The sequence below is a fragment of the Hippopotamus amphibius genome, chromosome 13 (assembly GCF_030028045.1).
Source record: "Hippopotamus amphibius kiboko isolate mHipAmp2 chromosome 13, mHipAmp2.hap2, whole genome shotgun sequence".
NCBI classification, from domain to species: domain Eukaryota; kingdom Metazoa; phylum Chordata; class Mammalia; order Artiodactyla; family Hippopotamidae; genus Hippopotamus; species Hippopotamus amphibius.
The window spans coordinates 85,595,383-85,612,181 of NC_080198.1; the positions used below are offsets into that span (position 1 = coordinate 85,595,383).

General features: G+C 36.0%; 1 protein-coding gene across 1 annotated transcript in view; it reads left to right on the forward strand.

The window, feature by feature from the left end:
• COL25A1 (collagen type XXV alpha 1 chain) overlaps positions 1–16,799 on the forward strand; it is a 438,835-nt gene that overhangs the window by 370,709 nt on the left and 51,327 nt on the right. Inside the window, exons 15-18 of the mRNA XM_057705935.1 lie at positions 2,303–2,347; positions 9,440–9,472; positions 9,898–9,933; positions 14,623–14,667. Of these exons, the coding sequence (XP_057561918.1) occupies positions 2,303–2,347; positions 9,440–9,472; positions 9,898–9,933; positions 14,623–14,667 (159 nt within the window). The remainder of the gene's footprint in view (positions 1–2,302; positions 2,348–9,439; positions 9,473–9,897; positions 9,934–14,622; positions 14,668–16,799) is intronic.

Consider the following 16,799-nt stretch of genomic DNA (forward strand, 5'->3'; position numbering starts at 1 on the left):
GGGATACAGATGTTTACCTGCAGCAAATATACTGAAAGTTGTCCCAAAAAGAATTCCCATAAAACCCCAAAAGAGAAACAAAAGGAGAAGCAGAGTGCATATGTTAAATTTCTCTTAGGCAAACATCCTTCCTTACTTCTTTGGGGGAGTTCTCATGCTATGTCCTTTACCAGTGTTTCAGAAGTATACTGTCTCTGCAGGCAACTACCAAGATACCACATGATGCTCTAAATATGTGATACAATCTTTCTGACAAATCATATCATCACTGCTAATCCCCAAAGAAGTACATCTACAGATCCAGCAAGCTTCGCTAATGTAACTGTATTTTTGAACTGGAGACATTTATTTAAATGCAAGGAGAGCAGGGGGCTTCCCTGGTGGCAGAGTGGTTAAGAATCCACCTGCCAATGCAGGGGACATGGGTTTGATCCCTGGTTGGGGAAGATCCTACATGCCGCGGAGCAACTAAGCCCAAGAGACACAGCTACTGAGCCCGCGTGCTGCAACTACTGAAGTCCTCGAGCCTAGAGCCCATGCTCCATAACAAAAGAACCACCACAGTGAGAAACCCATGCACCGCAACAAGTAGCCCCCACTCGCCACAACTAGAGAAAGCCTGCACACGGCAGCGAAGACCCAACACAGTCAAAAATAAATAAATAAATACATAAATATATATATAAATAAATGTATAAATAAAATTTAAAAGATTAAATGGAAGGAGAGCAAAACAGAGGGGCAACTCAGTCAAACCCTTCACTTCATGACCACTCTGAACCAGTTTTCCTAATAAGAAAGTTTGTTTTGTTATTTAATAAAGGGATTTCCAAACAATTTTTTACAGTGTGCTAATGAGCTGTCAATCAAAGTTGCCCATAACTGATGACCAGTATATCTTTGGCTTCCAACCAACTCATGGTAATTAACTTGAAATTAATTAGTCATCAGATGACTCTTTTGTGTAGAAATTAAGGAGGGAAAAGGAGCAGTGCCAGCACCGTTCCAGGGACTCATCAGATAAAATGGCTGAGGTTCCCAGGGTGCTGTGGTGGACCCGTCACCATGAAAGAATGCCCAGGCAGGTTAGCCTCATGCTTATTTGAAACAAGAAAAGAAAATGAAGAGAAAAAGTTCAAATTTCCCTCCTTCACCACCCCTCCTTCTCCCAGGGGAACTGTTATCAATAGCTTCTCTCTTATTTTATGGAAAATTTTAAATGATGGAAAAGTGCCCTGTAATGCAGCTGGACAGAAGGGTATTCCAACTTATGGGAGGTATGAACAATAATACATTGTTATTACTAATGGTTATCAGTAACAGCTTATGATGTGTCAGATACTGTCCTAGTTGCTTTAGACACAGTAATTGTTTATTTCTTTTAACCTCATAAAATATTCTTACCCTTAATGTTGCACACGAGAAATATGATGTAAAGAGAATTTCATTTGCCCATTAGGTGGCTGGAGCTAGGCTCGGACTCTCTGGCTCCAAAGTTCATGAAGTTTCCACTAGAGCATGCCGGAAGACTTAAAGAATTCAGAATTTAAGGAAGCAAAGCATGGATAATAGACAAATGACTTTTTTCCTAATGCATTGCTTTGTGGGTAGAAAGGTATCAGTGAGGGAATAGGCATAGGAGTTCTCAAAAATAACAAAGGAAATATGAACTCCCTGACTTATTTTTCTTTGATTTTTAAAAAAATTTTTCTAATAAGACATAAAACATTTATTTCTCAAATGCAAAACATGTAGGCCCAGATAAGTCTTTGTTCGGTGCACCAGTTTTGAGGGCTGTGTCATACACTTTGAGGGCCTGGAGGTTTGAGAAGGGCTTGTAGACAGAGTAGGCTTTACACAGATAGAAGGGAAAGGAGAAGGCAGGAGTCCAGGAGGCAGGAATGGGATGAGGAAGAAGACAGAAAGGGTGAGACACACGGCATATTGAGGGAGTCAGGAGAAAGTCTTTGTTAGAGTGACTCTTTGAGCAGAGAAAAGAGAAAGAGTTAAGGCAGCCAGAATAAGCTCTTAGTGCCCGAATAAGCTGTTAGAAATCAGAGAAATGACTTTCTGTTAATAATGTGGAGTAGTTTAAAACTATGCGACCATGTTCATTGTAATAAAATTTTTTTGGACCGGTTGATATCAGGCAGCTGGTCAAGTAAAGTACTTTAGCTCTGTAGAACATTCACAACAGATTTTAATATATAGTGCCTATGAAAGGAAGCTTAAAATAATGAAAAGGACTCTTTGCTGAATGTCACCAATATATAATACATGTATTGCTTTTTCCCCCACTTAGGGAGATGCTGGAGAGAATGGCCCCAAAGGTGACACAGGCGAAAAGGTACTGTGTTGTGAAATATGAAAGAGTATGTGTATGAGCAAGAATGTTATTTCATGTACATGGAATGAAAATGGGAGATTTTGAGAGTTGAGTGGTAGTATGACAAGATCAGAGATAATTTGACATGATTAGAAAATATTTAAATATTTAATTTATAGAAGGTGATGATTCCACAAGCTCCTAGGCTACAAATTTAAATATTTTAAAAGTAAAATGCGTTGTCAAAAAATTCTAGAAAATGCGTCATTGGGTTTCTAGTAATATGACTTTCCAGACAAAAAACACCCAGTATTTATGTGTAAATGGAACGCTCCCTTTATACACAGCGATATAAAAATAGAGTTCCTAAAGTGATTCCATTTGTCCCGATTTTAGGATAGAAGATTACAGAGGATTGGGATGAGATGTAAGAGTTTGATAACAAGCTAATGTCACTTGATTAGAGCCTCTAGTGCAGTCTTGAAAATTTGTCTCAACTTGTTTTTTGTTTTTGTTTTTGTTTGTCTTTTAAACCATTACTAGCATTTATATTGCACTGGTCTTTGATTCATCTTCCTACCTCCTGTCTTTTTTTCCCCAGTCTATCACAGCTTTTGCTTGGATTCTTACTTCACAGACATCTCTGACATAGAAAGGAAATTTTTACTTCATTTGTGCTGTATGTTAAGAATTAAGAAAAAGATCTGTTAAGAAACTAAAAATGGAAGAGTCAGATTTAATTTAAATCAGGCTAATTGATGAAACAAAGAATGATTCATTTAGGCATGTAGTTGAGAATAGGAATACTCTACTTTGAAAATTATTACAGTACAGATGGATAATTGTTAGTCATAAAAACATACCCATAAAATAAAGAGAAATTTGTCTTCCTCATCCTTATAAATATTAATATAAATATGGCATGGGTGACAGGGATAAATTAATGGTAGGAATAAATTAATGTCACCAAGTAGCAATTGTGTTTGTATTCAAGAGGTAGTCTAGAAGTTAGAGTGGACTCTCAGTTTCTGTAGACTAAGGTTCCCCAGCCTCAACACTACTGACGTCTTGGGCTGGATAATCCTTCTTCAGGAAGCTGTCAGGTGTCTAGCCTCGTTCCTGGCCTCTGCCCACCAGATGCCAGTAGCATCACCGAGCTGTGACAACCTACCCTCTCTCCAGAGGTTGCCAATTGTCCCCTAGGGAACAAAATTAGCCCTCATTGATAACCACTGCTGTAAACCCATTATATTTATGTCAGATTTAAGTATCACGCTGCAACCCATCACGACACGAGTGTGTTTAATAATAATGGGGCCAATGATATACTTCTATGACTTCTTGAAGTCAAAATTTAAACCCTAGATATATAAACATGGATATTATATTTAACTTTCTTGTTTTTGCTTAAAAGCAGGGGTCAGCAAACTTTTCCTGTAAAGGACCAGAAAATAAATCTTTAGGTTTTGTGGGCCATATGGTGACTGTCACAACTACTTAACTCTGTCATCATAGTGTGACAGCAACCATAGACAATATGTATACAAGTGAGAGTGGCTCTATTCCAATGAAACTTTATTTCTGGATGCTGAAATTTTAATTTCATGTGCTTTTCACATGTCATGAAATATTATTATTCTTTTGATATTTCTTTTAACCATTAAATATGTGAAAACCACTCAGCTCTTGGGCCACACAAAAACAGGTGGCTAGCTGGATTTGACCCTTGGGCCACAGTTGCCAACCTCTGCTTAAAGAAAGGAAATCTTCTAAACAGAGAGCAGTTTCTTCAAGTGAAAACAATTTATGCCAAGTCTGAGCTACGCCTATGTGGATTTATATAGAGAATTTTAAGCTTTAGAAGATATATTTTTAGAGCTTCATTTTTTGAATGTAGGCCAGTAATTGTTTCTTTAATTACACATTTTAAAAATTTAATATTGCAATAGTAAAGCAACTTTTTTTTTTCTTTGTAAAGGCTAAATTCATCTCAAAGGAATACAGTTCTTATTTTTTATATTAATGCAAATCATTTACCATGCTGACTCACACATAGTAAACTCTCAATAAATGTTAGCTTTCTTACCACATGGAAATGGAAATCAACTAGATTGGTTATTTTTCTTTTTTATCAAAAAGTTTTATTAGTCAACTAAAATTAAGTACAAGAAATGCTTCAGTTAAAACGGAAATCATTTCTATAAACTTTCAATGAGTCTAAACAGGGGATTGTAAATAGGAATCTGTAACATATAATACGTAATCTGACCTGTAACATTCATCCCCAAGAATGCTGTAATTGGAATATAATTTTTGATGTGTTTTTTAAACATTTCCTGCTTCTGTCATATAATTTGTTTCCAGCATGTTGGAAACACTCTTCTCATGGCCTTTGGGTTCAGTATGTGAAACTCATTCATCATTTACCAAGTCTGAGATGTAAAATCAAAAAATGCTTCTTTCTGCCATTGATGTAGTAAATTACGTCATTGGCTGATTCACTTTAATAGGATTTTTTTCCTTTTGATCCAACTCTGTGCCTTTGGATGGTAAAGCAATCTAAGCCTTTCCAGACTGGTCATCTGGAAATGCTGTGGGACTATAAAAACCTCTGGGCTGGGTTTTCTCTATGGCCAGCAGCTACGATGCACTCTAGAATTAAGAATGACCTGCCAGATATTGACTTTAATCATGTGTGGAGTTATTATGGGAAGGTTATGTTCTGCATTTTGGAGTGTCAATTCCACCAACTAATGTAGGAATGCATTTCTAATCTATTATCCCCGCACTTGAAAGTAAGTGTTGGTACAGACCGCTGCATGGTTCCGCCATGCCTCTCTATTATTCACAACCTTATCTGTTCATTCAGAAGCTTCACTTTCTTGGTATTGCTTGTCCATATCTTCATTTTCCTCTTCTCCCCCAATTTCCATTTCTATAAATAACCTGCCTTCTTATTTTACAGATGCAGAGCTCTTTGATGTGCATCCTTAGAGCCTTTTCAGAAGCTATGCTCATATATGAAGCCACCCACCAAATTGCCTTTTCTTAAGATCACATGGGAAGGCTTTTCTCTTTGGGCACAGGGCCTTCTCCAATTTAGCACATATGATGATTCCCTTAGCTTAGAATACTCTTGCTCTGTCCACCTCCTCACATTCTAATCCTATTCTTCAGTCTACTGAAAACTGGATTTATAAGTCATTTTCCTGGGCTAGCCTTTCCGTCTCCCCTGGGTTGTCTGTGTTACCTGCTATGAGGGCTCTCATAGCACTCTTTATGATCCCTTTCATAACGCTTATCACAGTTTATTGTAATTCCTTGTTTCATCGGGCATCCTTTTCACTGGAAAAGAAAAAAGAAAGAAACAAAAAACTCTAAGTCACCAAACTGTTCTATTCCCAACACCAATCCAAGTTCCTGGCACATAGTAGGAAGATAATAAATATTTATTGAATGAACAACCTTTTAAAAAATTTTTTTTTACTTTCTTATTTTCATTGAATGGTAGAACTTTTTCCTGTACCATGCATTTGTTTATCATGTGTTCTGTGGGTGACACAAAATTTCCCAACATGGCAATTTCTTCCTATCTCAGGTTTTTTTGTAAATGGAAAGAAAGAAGAAGAAAGTATCTTTTATGCTTTCAATCAATAATATTTTTGAATACATGTGTTTGTGTACATATGTATTGTATACATGTTATACAAATGATTACAGTAGTCCATTGGTATCCCCAGGAGATTGGTCCCAGGATCCCTGCAAATACCAAAGTCCTAACCAGTCCCTTATATAAAATGAGCTAGTCCTTTGCATATAACCTATGCGCATCCTCCCATATACAGTTGACCCTTAAACAACGCGGGGCTTAGGGGTGCTGAGACTCTGCCAGTTGAAATTGGGGTATAATTTACAACAGGCCCTCCTTACACATGGTTCCTTCACATCCCTGGTTTCTCCATATCACGGTTCCACATCTGCCAAATTCAACCAATGGCAGATCATGTGGTACTATAATATTTACTGTTGAAAAAAAAATCAACATATAAGTGGACCTTTGCAGTCCAAACCTGTGTTGTTCAAGGGTCAACTGTACTCTAAAGCTTCTCTAGATTACTAATGATACCTAATACTGTGTAAATAGTTGCCAGACATGCAGAAATTTAAGCTTTGCTGTTTGGAATTTTTTTCTCTAAAGATTTTTGGTCCAAGGTTGGGTGAATCCCCAGATGCAGGACGCAGGGATATGGAAGGGTGATTGTATCATAAGCACAGGATAAGGGCAGGGTTTGAAATGGCATTGTTCACTTTGTTTCCCTAGCTCCTAGTATCCCTGCATCCAGAACGTGGTTGGCACATAACTGATGCTCAATAAATATTCACTGAATGAATTAATGACTGATAGAAATATCACCACATTCACTTTATTTATCCACATAGACTTTATTAACACATACATATAATTACATACCAAGTGTTGTGCTTGAAAATAATCACAGCCAAAAACAAAAACTCTCTATACTTGAATGGTCAACAGCAAAGTCAAATTCATTTACCTCAAGTATCCTCTCAAAGTATTTTTTGCTCTATGATTTACCCTGCGGAAACTTTTATTTTCAAACCAACTGATTTATGAAGCTAAGCGTATACTTAGAGAGACACAGCTGGGGTTTTTTTTCCCTACTTTAATCCTGTATTCATTTTCGCTTTTAGAGGAATGAGGATTATAAACACTGAGTGTTTTATTTTCACTACTTTCTGCATTATCCTCTAAAATGTTTAACTGAGGAATGTCTTCCAGCAGTTGCCTTGCCACTTAAAAGTTATAAAAATTCCTTGAGATTTCACAGTTTTAATTTTTGAAAAGAAAACTGCAGTATCACTCATAGTTGTCCATCAAATGAAAACTGCTCCAATTTCCACGAATAAATCAGGCTTTCAGGAAACTGTGCTTTTCTTCCCATCCACTTTCTCTGAGAACTAAGTTTCATCCTTATTCTGGATAGTGGGTTATCCAATCACTTTCCATTAAAACACTGGGGAAAAAAAAGTTTTTAAACTGCAGTTAATACAACCAACTTCCTTTTATTTACAAGTTTACTACAACCATTGTGCCCTGTTGCCAAAATGAGATAAACCAATAATTCTTTCCTTATTCCAATAAAGAGAAGACAGCAATAGAATTTAGGAAGTCCAGAATTCACTTAGCCTCAAGTTGCTTCAATTTCCTCATCTATTGAGTAAAAATAATAGTATCTGCCCTATCTCTTGGGAATCTTGTGAGGTATAAATAAGATGAAAAAAACAGGACTTAGAAAATTCAGAATTGCTTTTATAAATACAAAGGTCTCATTGTGCAAAATTCTGATTCATCAGTGTTGATGGCTTTCAGACAGACCTGATTTAGTAAAAATAGAAATAAGTATTATTTTATTAGCTACATTTATTTCACTTCCCATTTGGAACTCAATTGACTATTAACGATGGGAAAAAGCAACCAGTATCATTTTACAGTAAGACAGTATTTGGGATCCTCTTATATATGTTTTGTCATGTTTTAATTTTTCCTTGAGTAATAGCAATTACAGATGTCAAAGAAACTCTTATGTTTCCTCAAATAAGTTATTATTTCCTTCTCCTTCTTAATCTTTTTTTCTTCCTAAAGGTTTTTTTTTTTTCATTTTGATTCTTGACTGCTGACCTGCTGAAAACATTCTTTTTGAGATTTGTTCATTTATTCACCATATATGTATCCAGCATATTTTTTCAGACACTGAATAAAAATAGACACTGAACCTGCCCACATGTGGCTGATTATCTAAAGGAGGGACAAGCAAAGAATAGGCAGAAAACATATATACATAGTCCATAGGCAGTGAGCTTGCAGGACAAGAAGAGATGCTGCAGACTGAGATGTGGAGGTGAGGGCCATGTGTCTAGTTTGGTCGGTGAGGGGTTGAGGCAAGGCCACTTAAGACCTGAACAAAGAGAAACTGCCAGTTGTGGGAAGAGGAGAGAGGAATTGAGGCGGGGCGGGGGCAAGGACCTCATGTACAGAGGCCTGAGGCTTATCTCCGTCTCTAAAAGAGATTGATGAGCAGCTTTCTACATCTAGAACGAGGAAGTAGACCCCCAGAGCTCTGTGAGTGCTTGCACAGATAGGACAGCTGAGGAAACCCCAGTATGTGCCTTGCTCCTTGTGGCTGTTTCTGTTTTCTTAACAGTCTCAAACGACTACATTTTCTCCCTTTTCTTTCCCTTGTAGCATGTTTATGGGACAGAGGGCTAGAAGGAGCTGGAAAATCTAGGCCCTTGCCTGGCCTCATTTCAGAAATAAGCAATATTCTCAACCAGCCTCTGTATTCTCTCCGATTAGTCCCGATCTGTGTGTTTAGAGCAGATTTGTCTTAGGCATGTAGTCACCCTCCATGAAATCCGGGTGGAATACAATGCCTTTTAGAAAACCAGATTCTATCTCAAGATGTTCTCTCAGATCTTCCATGTGTCCCTGTCACCCACAAGTCATCCATCATCCTGTAACTTTCCGGTGACTGCGTTACAATGAAATAAGTGTAGAGCTAGGAAAAAAGTGCCGGTCATAACTGTGACAATGCTTCACGAGGAAAACAAACTGACCGGCTGCGTGGCTTTTTCCAGCTCAACATCATTAACCCTTTGACTTCATCTGTTGAACCCTGTCTTTCTGAAGACCAAAAAGGTCAAGGAACTCCTAGTAAATGATAGCCAGTGACATTAATAAATTCCAGAAACAAAGAAAACTAAAATTCCAGATCCGCTAATGTATTGCTTTAGAATACAATTTTAGCACTGTATCAAGGGAAGAGGTCCATATTTATATATTTATATTTGTCTCAAGGAATGTAGTCCTTATGTATTTTGCAAATTTAACCCATGTTTTTAGAAGGTATTTTGTTTATCTTGGAAATTATTGACATCTTAACAGCCATATTGATTACAAAATCTTAGGGAGCATGGTTCAGCCTATTAGTCATGGGGTTTCCTTGGGCACTCCTGTCGGTAACGGCTCTCGTGTGTTTGTGTGTTTCCTATTCGCATCGCTTGTAGAATAATCTCTCGTGGGTTTCATTTTAGGGTGACCCTGGATCATCTGCTGCAGGAATTAAGGTAACTATAGCCTTGCAAGTGTTTGTACCCCAGGAGTTACAGTCTTGACTTTTAGAAGTCTCTTGTTTCCCTTCCCTTTTACCAGCTTTGATGGTTCTAATTCTGTTCCTATTCTCCTGCAATAATCAGCTTCCAGACACAAGAGTGAGTATCTGCTAGAAATCTGATAAAGGCTTAAACAAGAGGTCTTGCCTTCTCTTCCCTTTCTGGTTGGTTTTTATGGAAATGTGGATTTGTATGTGAGCTTTAGGAATAATCACAGCAAAAAAAAAAAAAAGGTTCATATATCTAGTAAGATGTAGAGTAACAGAATAAAGTGAATGAAATGCGTGTGTCATCAGGGAGGCTGAAAGTGTCCAGGGGCCTAAGGGTTTTGGAAAATTCTTGTAAGACTGCCCTTTTCATCTTTGGTTTTGTTTGGCCAGGGAGAACCAGGAGAATCTGGTCGTCCAGGGCAAAAGGTAATATCCCTATTCTGGTGTATTCTTTGTATTGCCTTATGTTCACCATTTTATTATGTCTGCTATTCACTGTATAACATGAGAACAATTATTGAAAATGATGCAGTCTGCATGCTTTATATGCAGAGTTTGTTGATTGGTTTTCATTTTAAAAGGGTTGATGCTGACCATAGTAAAAGTACAAACACATTCTGTACATGGAAAAGGATGCTTTATGAACTAAAGTCTGCATATATTGAGCAGTTTGAGACTAACAAAGATCAGCTGGGTTGGAATGCCAACAACTTATCTTGCATGTTTCAAGATACTCTGCATGTTTCTATCTTTTATGAGTAGAAATGAATATTTACTAAACAGTCTTAATAGGGAATGATGGACAGTTCTTTTAAAATTATATTCCTTTCCTCTCATTTCAAGTACTTCCCTGCTGATAATTTTATGTGAATAATATCTACTTAAGCAGTGAATGTTATGTTGTACAAAGAGATTTGTTCATGAACTAAATTTTAATTGGAGACAGTAGCCAAACCACTATAACCAATTTGTAGATACAAACGTTAATTTTTTTATTATTTGTGCTTCATTTTAGTGATAAATTAGAGGACATGCAATGAATATGTTTATTCTCATTTGGGTCTGAAGCAGGAAACAACTGTTAGTTTATCGTCTGAGCATCTGGATATCAATGCCCATTGCAGATCTTAGATAACAGATGTGGCTAGCAAGTAAATGTGAATTCCACATTAGGTTAAATCTCTAAGATCGTGACTTTGCCTTTGTCTAGCAGTAGCTAATGTTATAGAAAAAATATATGACTAGAAACATAGAATATACCTCATTAGTATAAAGAGAAAGAGAGAATAAATCCCATTGTAATAGTCTGGAACCTTAAAATATAACATAACATAAAAAAAATATTCCCACATTCTTGAAGTTATTGAGAGGATCACTGCTTTTTTTTTTTTAAACACTTAGGATTAAAGTATTTTTTGAGAAGGCCTTGCATATTCTTTTAATGTTTCCCTAATTTAAAAATAGATTTTTCTCTTGAAATTAAGGATCTAAAAGCAATGATTCATTAGACCCAGTCTCAGGGAAAGTTGAGACTTTTCCAAAGAGCCCAGCAGTACTCTGCAGATTTTTCTATTCAATGCCTAAGATTTCCTACTGATTCTTTATGTAAGAAATTTGAAATTAGGGATATCACAAAGACCCATGGTCTGCTTTGGTTTGAAAGAGCATCTAATTTTCTCAGATGATCTAGTTTTAAGTCCCTTAGTCTTAAAAAATTAAAGGCTGAATCTCAACTGCTCTCTAAATCTGTGATAAGTTAAAAACATTGTTTGCAAAACTATGTCTTTTTAGAAAACAAAACAAATCTGCTGTAATTTCATATAGCTTCCACTGTTTTCAGAGTGGAAGATCCAAATTGATTTTCAGTTGGTTAATAAAACATTGCCTTATCATGATTATTTAAAAATGCATTTCAGATTCATTTCTGGAAGTTTATAGGTTTACATATGGAAACATTGACTTTTCTTTGTAGTTCATTAAAAACCTGTTTTAAATTATATTGAGAGAAGTGGATTCTATCTGAATGAAAATGTGCCCTGAAATGAGCAGTATCTTTTTCATTAATATTTAGGCCAGATTCTACCCTTTGACGCAATCTCACTTTCCCACAATATTTATGACTTCCTTGTCTAATATTTGGATTTGGCAATACTTACCCCAACTCTGATTTAAAAGTAGAGTGTTTCCATGCTTGCTGGTTGCTTAGATTGGAAAACTGTAAACAGAACTGAGTACAGAATTCATTCAAGGAATCTTCAACAACGTTTTTCTCACCATTTCAGAACTGTGTTGTGGGTTTGTTGGTACTTAAGCTCCTGCATTAGGGACATTCCCAGAAAAGTAGAGGATATCCTGACAGAATTAAAATGTATTGATTAGCTCTCCACTGTATGGTATTTTGCAGTATGAAAGTTTGTTATTTAGAGTAACATTCATAATATAGGAATGATTTAATTATAGTTTTTTTTCTTTTATAGATGCAACAGGAGAGTGTGTGATTGATATGTGAGTTAGGGTATATATGTTTGTAAAGTGAGTGTGTGTTTCATCACATAACATTTTCCTTCTTAACTTCACATCCAGTGGTGTCGGTTGTATAGTGCTGAACATAGCTGCCTTCTCTAATTTCTCCACATCTTTTTAAAATACATTTTTTAGTCTGAAAGGGGTAAAAATACTTGTTCCCTCATTGTAAGGGACCAGCATAGTTGAACTGTATCTAGAAACACAGGGCACTGTCACAGGGACATGAGGTGAAAGCAGAGAACTGACTTTAACAGTGGACAAGCGTCTCTGACAATCGAGAGTAAAGAGTGAAAGGGAAAGAAAAAAGAAAACCAGAAGTGTAATGTATCAGTGTAAAGTGTAATCCACTTGGACAAGTAGCCTTTGAATGGAATAACAAACCAATTCTTAATTATGAACCAGATCTGACCTTGGGCTGTGCATGACCAAGAACTCAGCTCAGAGAAGTTCTGAGACAAGAAATAGGCAAAAATGGAGAAATTAACTGAAAACTGTCTCTTAATTAAAAGATAAGCCTTCATGGTATAAAGACAGAGAATTTATACAGGAAGAAATATCTTCCTCAAAATGTTGAGATGTTTCACAAACGGTAACATTAAATGTTTTATAATCTTTCATTAGGTCGACTTTTATGTAAACATAAATTTGGAAAGGTCAAAATCCCAGGCAATGCAATATGAATTCCTGAAATATTTGCTCATTAAAAAGTACATTTATAACCTATAAAACTACATACATATGTATATGATGTAGGGAACAGCTAAATGTTCCAACTCTGTAAGTATTCAATCTACATTATGAAATAATCCGTGATGTCTTATACATCTTTCTCATTGTGAGAAACATGGATGTGTGTCTGTGTATGCATGTGTATATAAATATCTTACTTTAAAGTAGTCATCAAATCCTTTAAATTTGGTGGGAGGGAAGGGTCCAGTGAGTAATCCTTTGAGGAAACAGTGTTACAACCTATATGTTTCCGCACATGTCTTAAATAGGTTGTTTTGAGTTTGGGGGGGTTTTTCTAAAACAGTACAAAACTACAAATATGTCACCAGTATATTTAATTTTATTGCTTGTATATTCTTCTGCAACTTACTGTGTTTTCAAGGGCCTTATACTTTTTTCTTAGTGAAAGAGAATCTTCAGTGAAATATGAATAAGCTCTTTTTACTAGATCTTCCTAAAGTTATTGATTGAAGGGAAAAAAAGAAAATCAAGTGTATAATTTTGTATCTATGTAACATTTAATCTATTGGACAAGTCTTCTTTGAATGAAATACCAAAATCTTAATAATTATTCTTTTTTCTCTGGCTTAATCTCATCAGTCTTTGTTCACAATGCAAACTTTCATCCATGTAGTCTCAGAAAGAATAGCTTTTCTTTTGCATTCCTGAAGCACCTTTGACTTAAACCATCAGGAACGTCATTGTCCTTTCTATGTCTAACCATACAGCTTAATATAAGCAATATCTGAAGTCGTTTTGTGATAATACCAGAGCAAATTATAGCTCTCCGTAATTTGAAAAAAATAATGTTAAAGATGAAATGTCTAATTGATCTTAGTAGATTTTCCTTGGCATGAGGATTGTTCAAGGATTTAGATTAAAGCAGCACCTTCTTCTACCGCTTTTTTCTTTAGTTTGATGCTTCTGTCTCTTTGGTATAGTTGTCACAGCACTGACTCACCATCATGAAACGGTGTGACCCTTTTACCTTCAAATGTTGTTTCCACAATGTTTAGTCACCTCAGTCCAACACAGGATGATGGACTTTCATTTTCTCTGGCAATTTCTTTATGCCTCTTTAGTGGAATGCGGGAGATTTTCTAAGCAATATAACTTCCTGTCACTATACTTTGTGCTTAAAATAATGTAGACAATTCTGTGACAATGAGAAGAATTAGCTTGACTCCAGTGTACTCACCCAAAATGTACCATTTAATCTCAAACCTGTATTCAGAAACAGCTGCATGGTACCATTAGCCCTCAATCGCTAAGCAGGGTTACCCAGACTCAACAATTGTCAAATATACAGGCTGGAGTTAAGTATAATCTTAACCATGCATTTATCTTTTCATCATTCAGGAATGGAAAAGAAATCTTGTTATACTTTTAAGTGAGCAAGACTTTTAATGTATATTGTTTTGATGTGTCCGTCTCTTCATACAGCCAACTCTTGATTATCTGAGGTAAGAGAGCACTGGAATAGGGTGCGTTATTCAAATGCACGTAATCCTCATTTCAGCAAATAGCTTCAGCTTCCTCAACAAATCATTTACCAGGGAGTAATAAAACAGAGGAATTCCTTCTCCTTTTATTTCTCTTTCTCGCCTTCTGGTAGCAATGACAATGAACAGCAACAGGGAAAATCCTGAAAATTCTGCAAAATGGTCACCCGATCCCTGAATCAAGAGTTGACTGAACTGTATAATCTCACCAAATGTCTTGAAACTAGACAATAGATATATTAGACATATGCATATATACATACAGCAAGAATTCAGCTGGGAGCATTTGCCGTGTTTTTCTCAGATACTGTGCCTGAGTGAATACTGCTCTATAATGCTGTGTGATTTTCCTATGTAGGGTGAACCAGGGCTTCCTGGGCTTCCTGGACTTCCGGGGATAAAGGTAAATACTGCCCTGACAGTCTTAGCTTCATAGAACTGTAATTGTGAGAGTCACAAAAATGAAAATGTGAAAGCTAGAATATAATGCTGTTCTTTAAATACTCACCAGCCATCTCAACCAATTAAATTTTTTAATTAAAAATGAAGCGCAGGTAACAGAAATAGACTTACAGGCATAGAAAACAAATTTATGGTTACCAAAGGGGAAAGGGGGGGATGGCTAGATTAGGAGTTTGGGATTAACAGATACACACTACTACATATAAAATAGATGACCAGCAAGGTCCTACCATATAGTACAGGGAACTATACTCAATATCTTGTAATAAGCTATAATGGAAAAGAATCTGAAAAAGAAAATATATATATATGTATAACACATTATATATATATTTATAATATATATATGAGTGAATCACTTTGCTATACACCTGAAACTAATACAACATTGTAAATCAAGTGTACTTCAACTAAAAAAATGAAGCCCAGGTATTTCTGAAGTTTGCCAATGGCTATCTGGACTGTATATTCCACTGTATCACCTACTATGCCCCTCAAATAAATGTAAAAGTCATTTCATTTGAAGTCATAGGAATTCTTTAAAGTCTACAATGTCTCCCTTCACATTTAAATTTTACTCTTAAGATCCTTTCAGATTTTGACCAGAATTAGAATCTTAACATCCCCATAAATCTAACATCCAGACAGCTGCTTTTGTGATTCACCCATTATAATAATCCTTCCAAAGTGTTTTGTGCTTCCACTTCCTGTCAGTAATTCTCAGTGCAAAGTACAAATCATATTACAAAGCTTTATTGACCCATGTACTATTTCCGTAAAATTTGTATGTGTCTTTTGAAATAACTCTTAAAGCTTAGTTTGAAAACATTGTTTTAAATGTTTTTAAATTATCTAAAAATATTAAGAAACATTTTTTAAATTGTTTAAAATTTTTCTCACGGCACCTGACAAGGCTTAAAAGTTCTCCTGCCTTAGCTATAGTTACTCCCTTAAAATCAGCTTCTTATTTTAAAGTTTTTTTTTTTTAATTCTAGAACTATTTGATAAGATAACGTCATGCAAGTGGATTTTTCTTCACATTGTTCTCATCTTATAGAATTTTGAATTAATCTCTAGAGTGCATTAGATGATTCTAAAATTAATATTCCTAGTTTCCGTAAGAGGGTTGTACATACTGCTTTATGAGGATTGTGTTTAAAATGTGTTACATGGATAATATGATTTTAGAATAAACATTAAATTACAAAATAGTTTTCAGACATCATGTGGTATCATCTATAATATTTCATGAGTAATTTGTTATAATTAACAGACATGAGAGCTATGAATTCCAGGTTGGCACTCAGAAATTTTGGTTCTGCCTCTAGTTTGCTATTTCCAGATTAGTATCATAGATGTTCAGATATGTCCTTTTCATATATTTTTCACCTTTGGCTTCTTTGTTGAAAAGTACACTCTATGACAGCCGTTTACTGAAGAGTCAAAGTCATTTCCTTATCGTTTGATATTTAGCAAAAATAACTTAATAAGTTATATGTGATTTCATATTGTAGAGTTAATTTACGGCAGTTCCTTAGTAATCCCACACATTTAAAAAAAAACAACAACTTTTTTACTGAAATTTGGAAAATCACAGATTTTTAAAACAAATTTAAGAAAATTAAATTCAGCACTAATTTAAAAGAACCTGGTAGCATTATAAATAAGGCAGGGTGTTGGGGGGAGGCAGTTAAAAGGAGGGGTATTTTGGAAGGACTGGGGCAGGGTTTCCTGCAGCACTCGCTTGTAGGTTAGCCAGGCTGTGCTGCTAACACCAGGTCACGTGGCAGGAATCTCAGAGCTGTGTGGAAATCCAGTCGTCCCTTCTCTGGATGCGGAGCTTCCTTGTTGAGAGAGAGTCCATAAGGGTGAAGGTACTGGGTTTTCTCCCTCTCAACAATTACAGTTACTGCTATTTGTTCTCATTACCTTTGATTTATGTCTTCCACTGTGAAAAATATCCCAGTGCATTTCCCTGGTCATCAGTGGACCAGCCTGAAGGTTTTGAACTGTTTCAAATTGGGAAAGATGTTGGTGATTTGCCACCTCCAGTAAGTGTTTTTATTCCTAGGG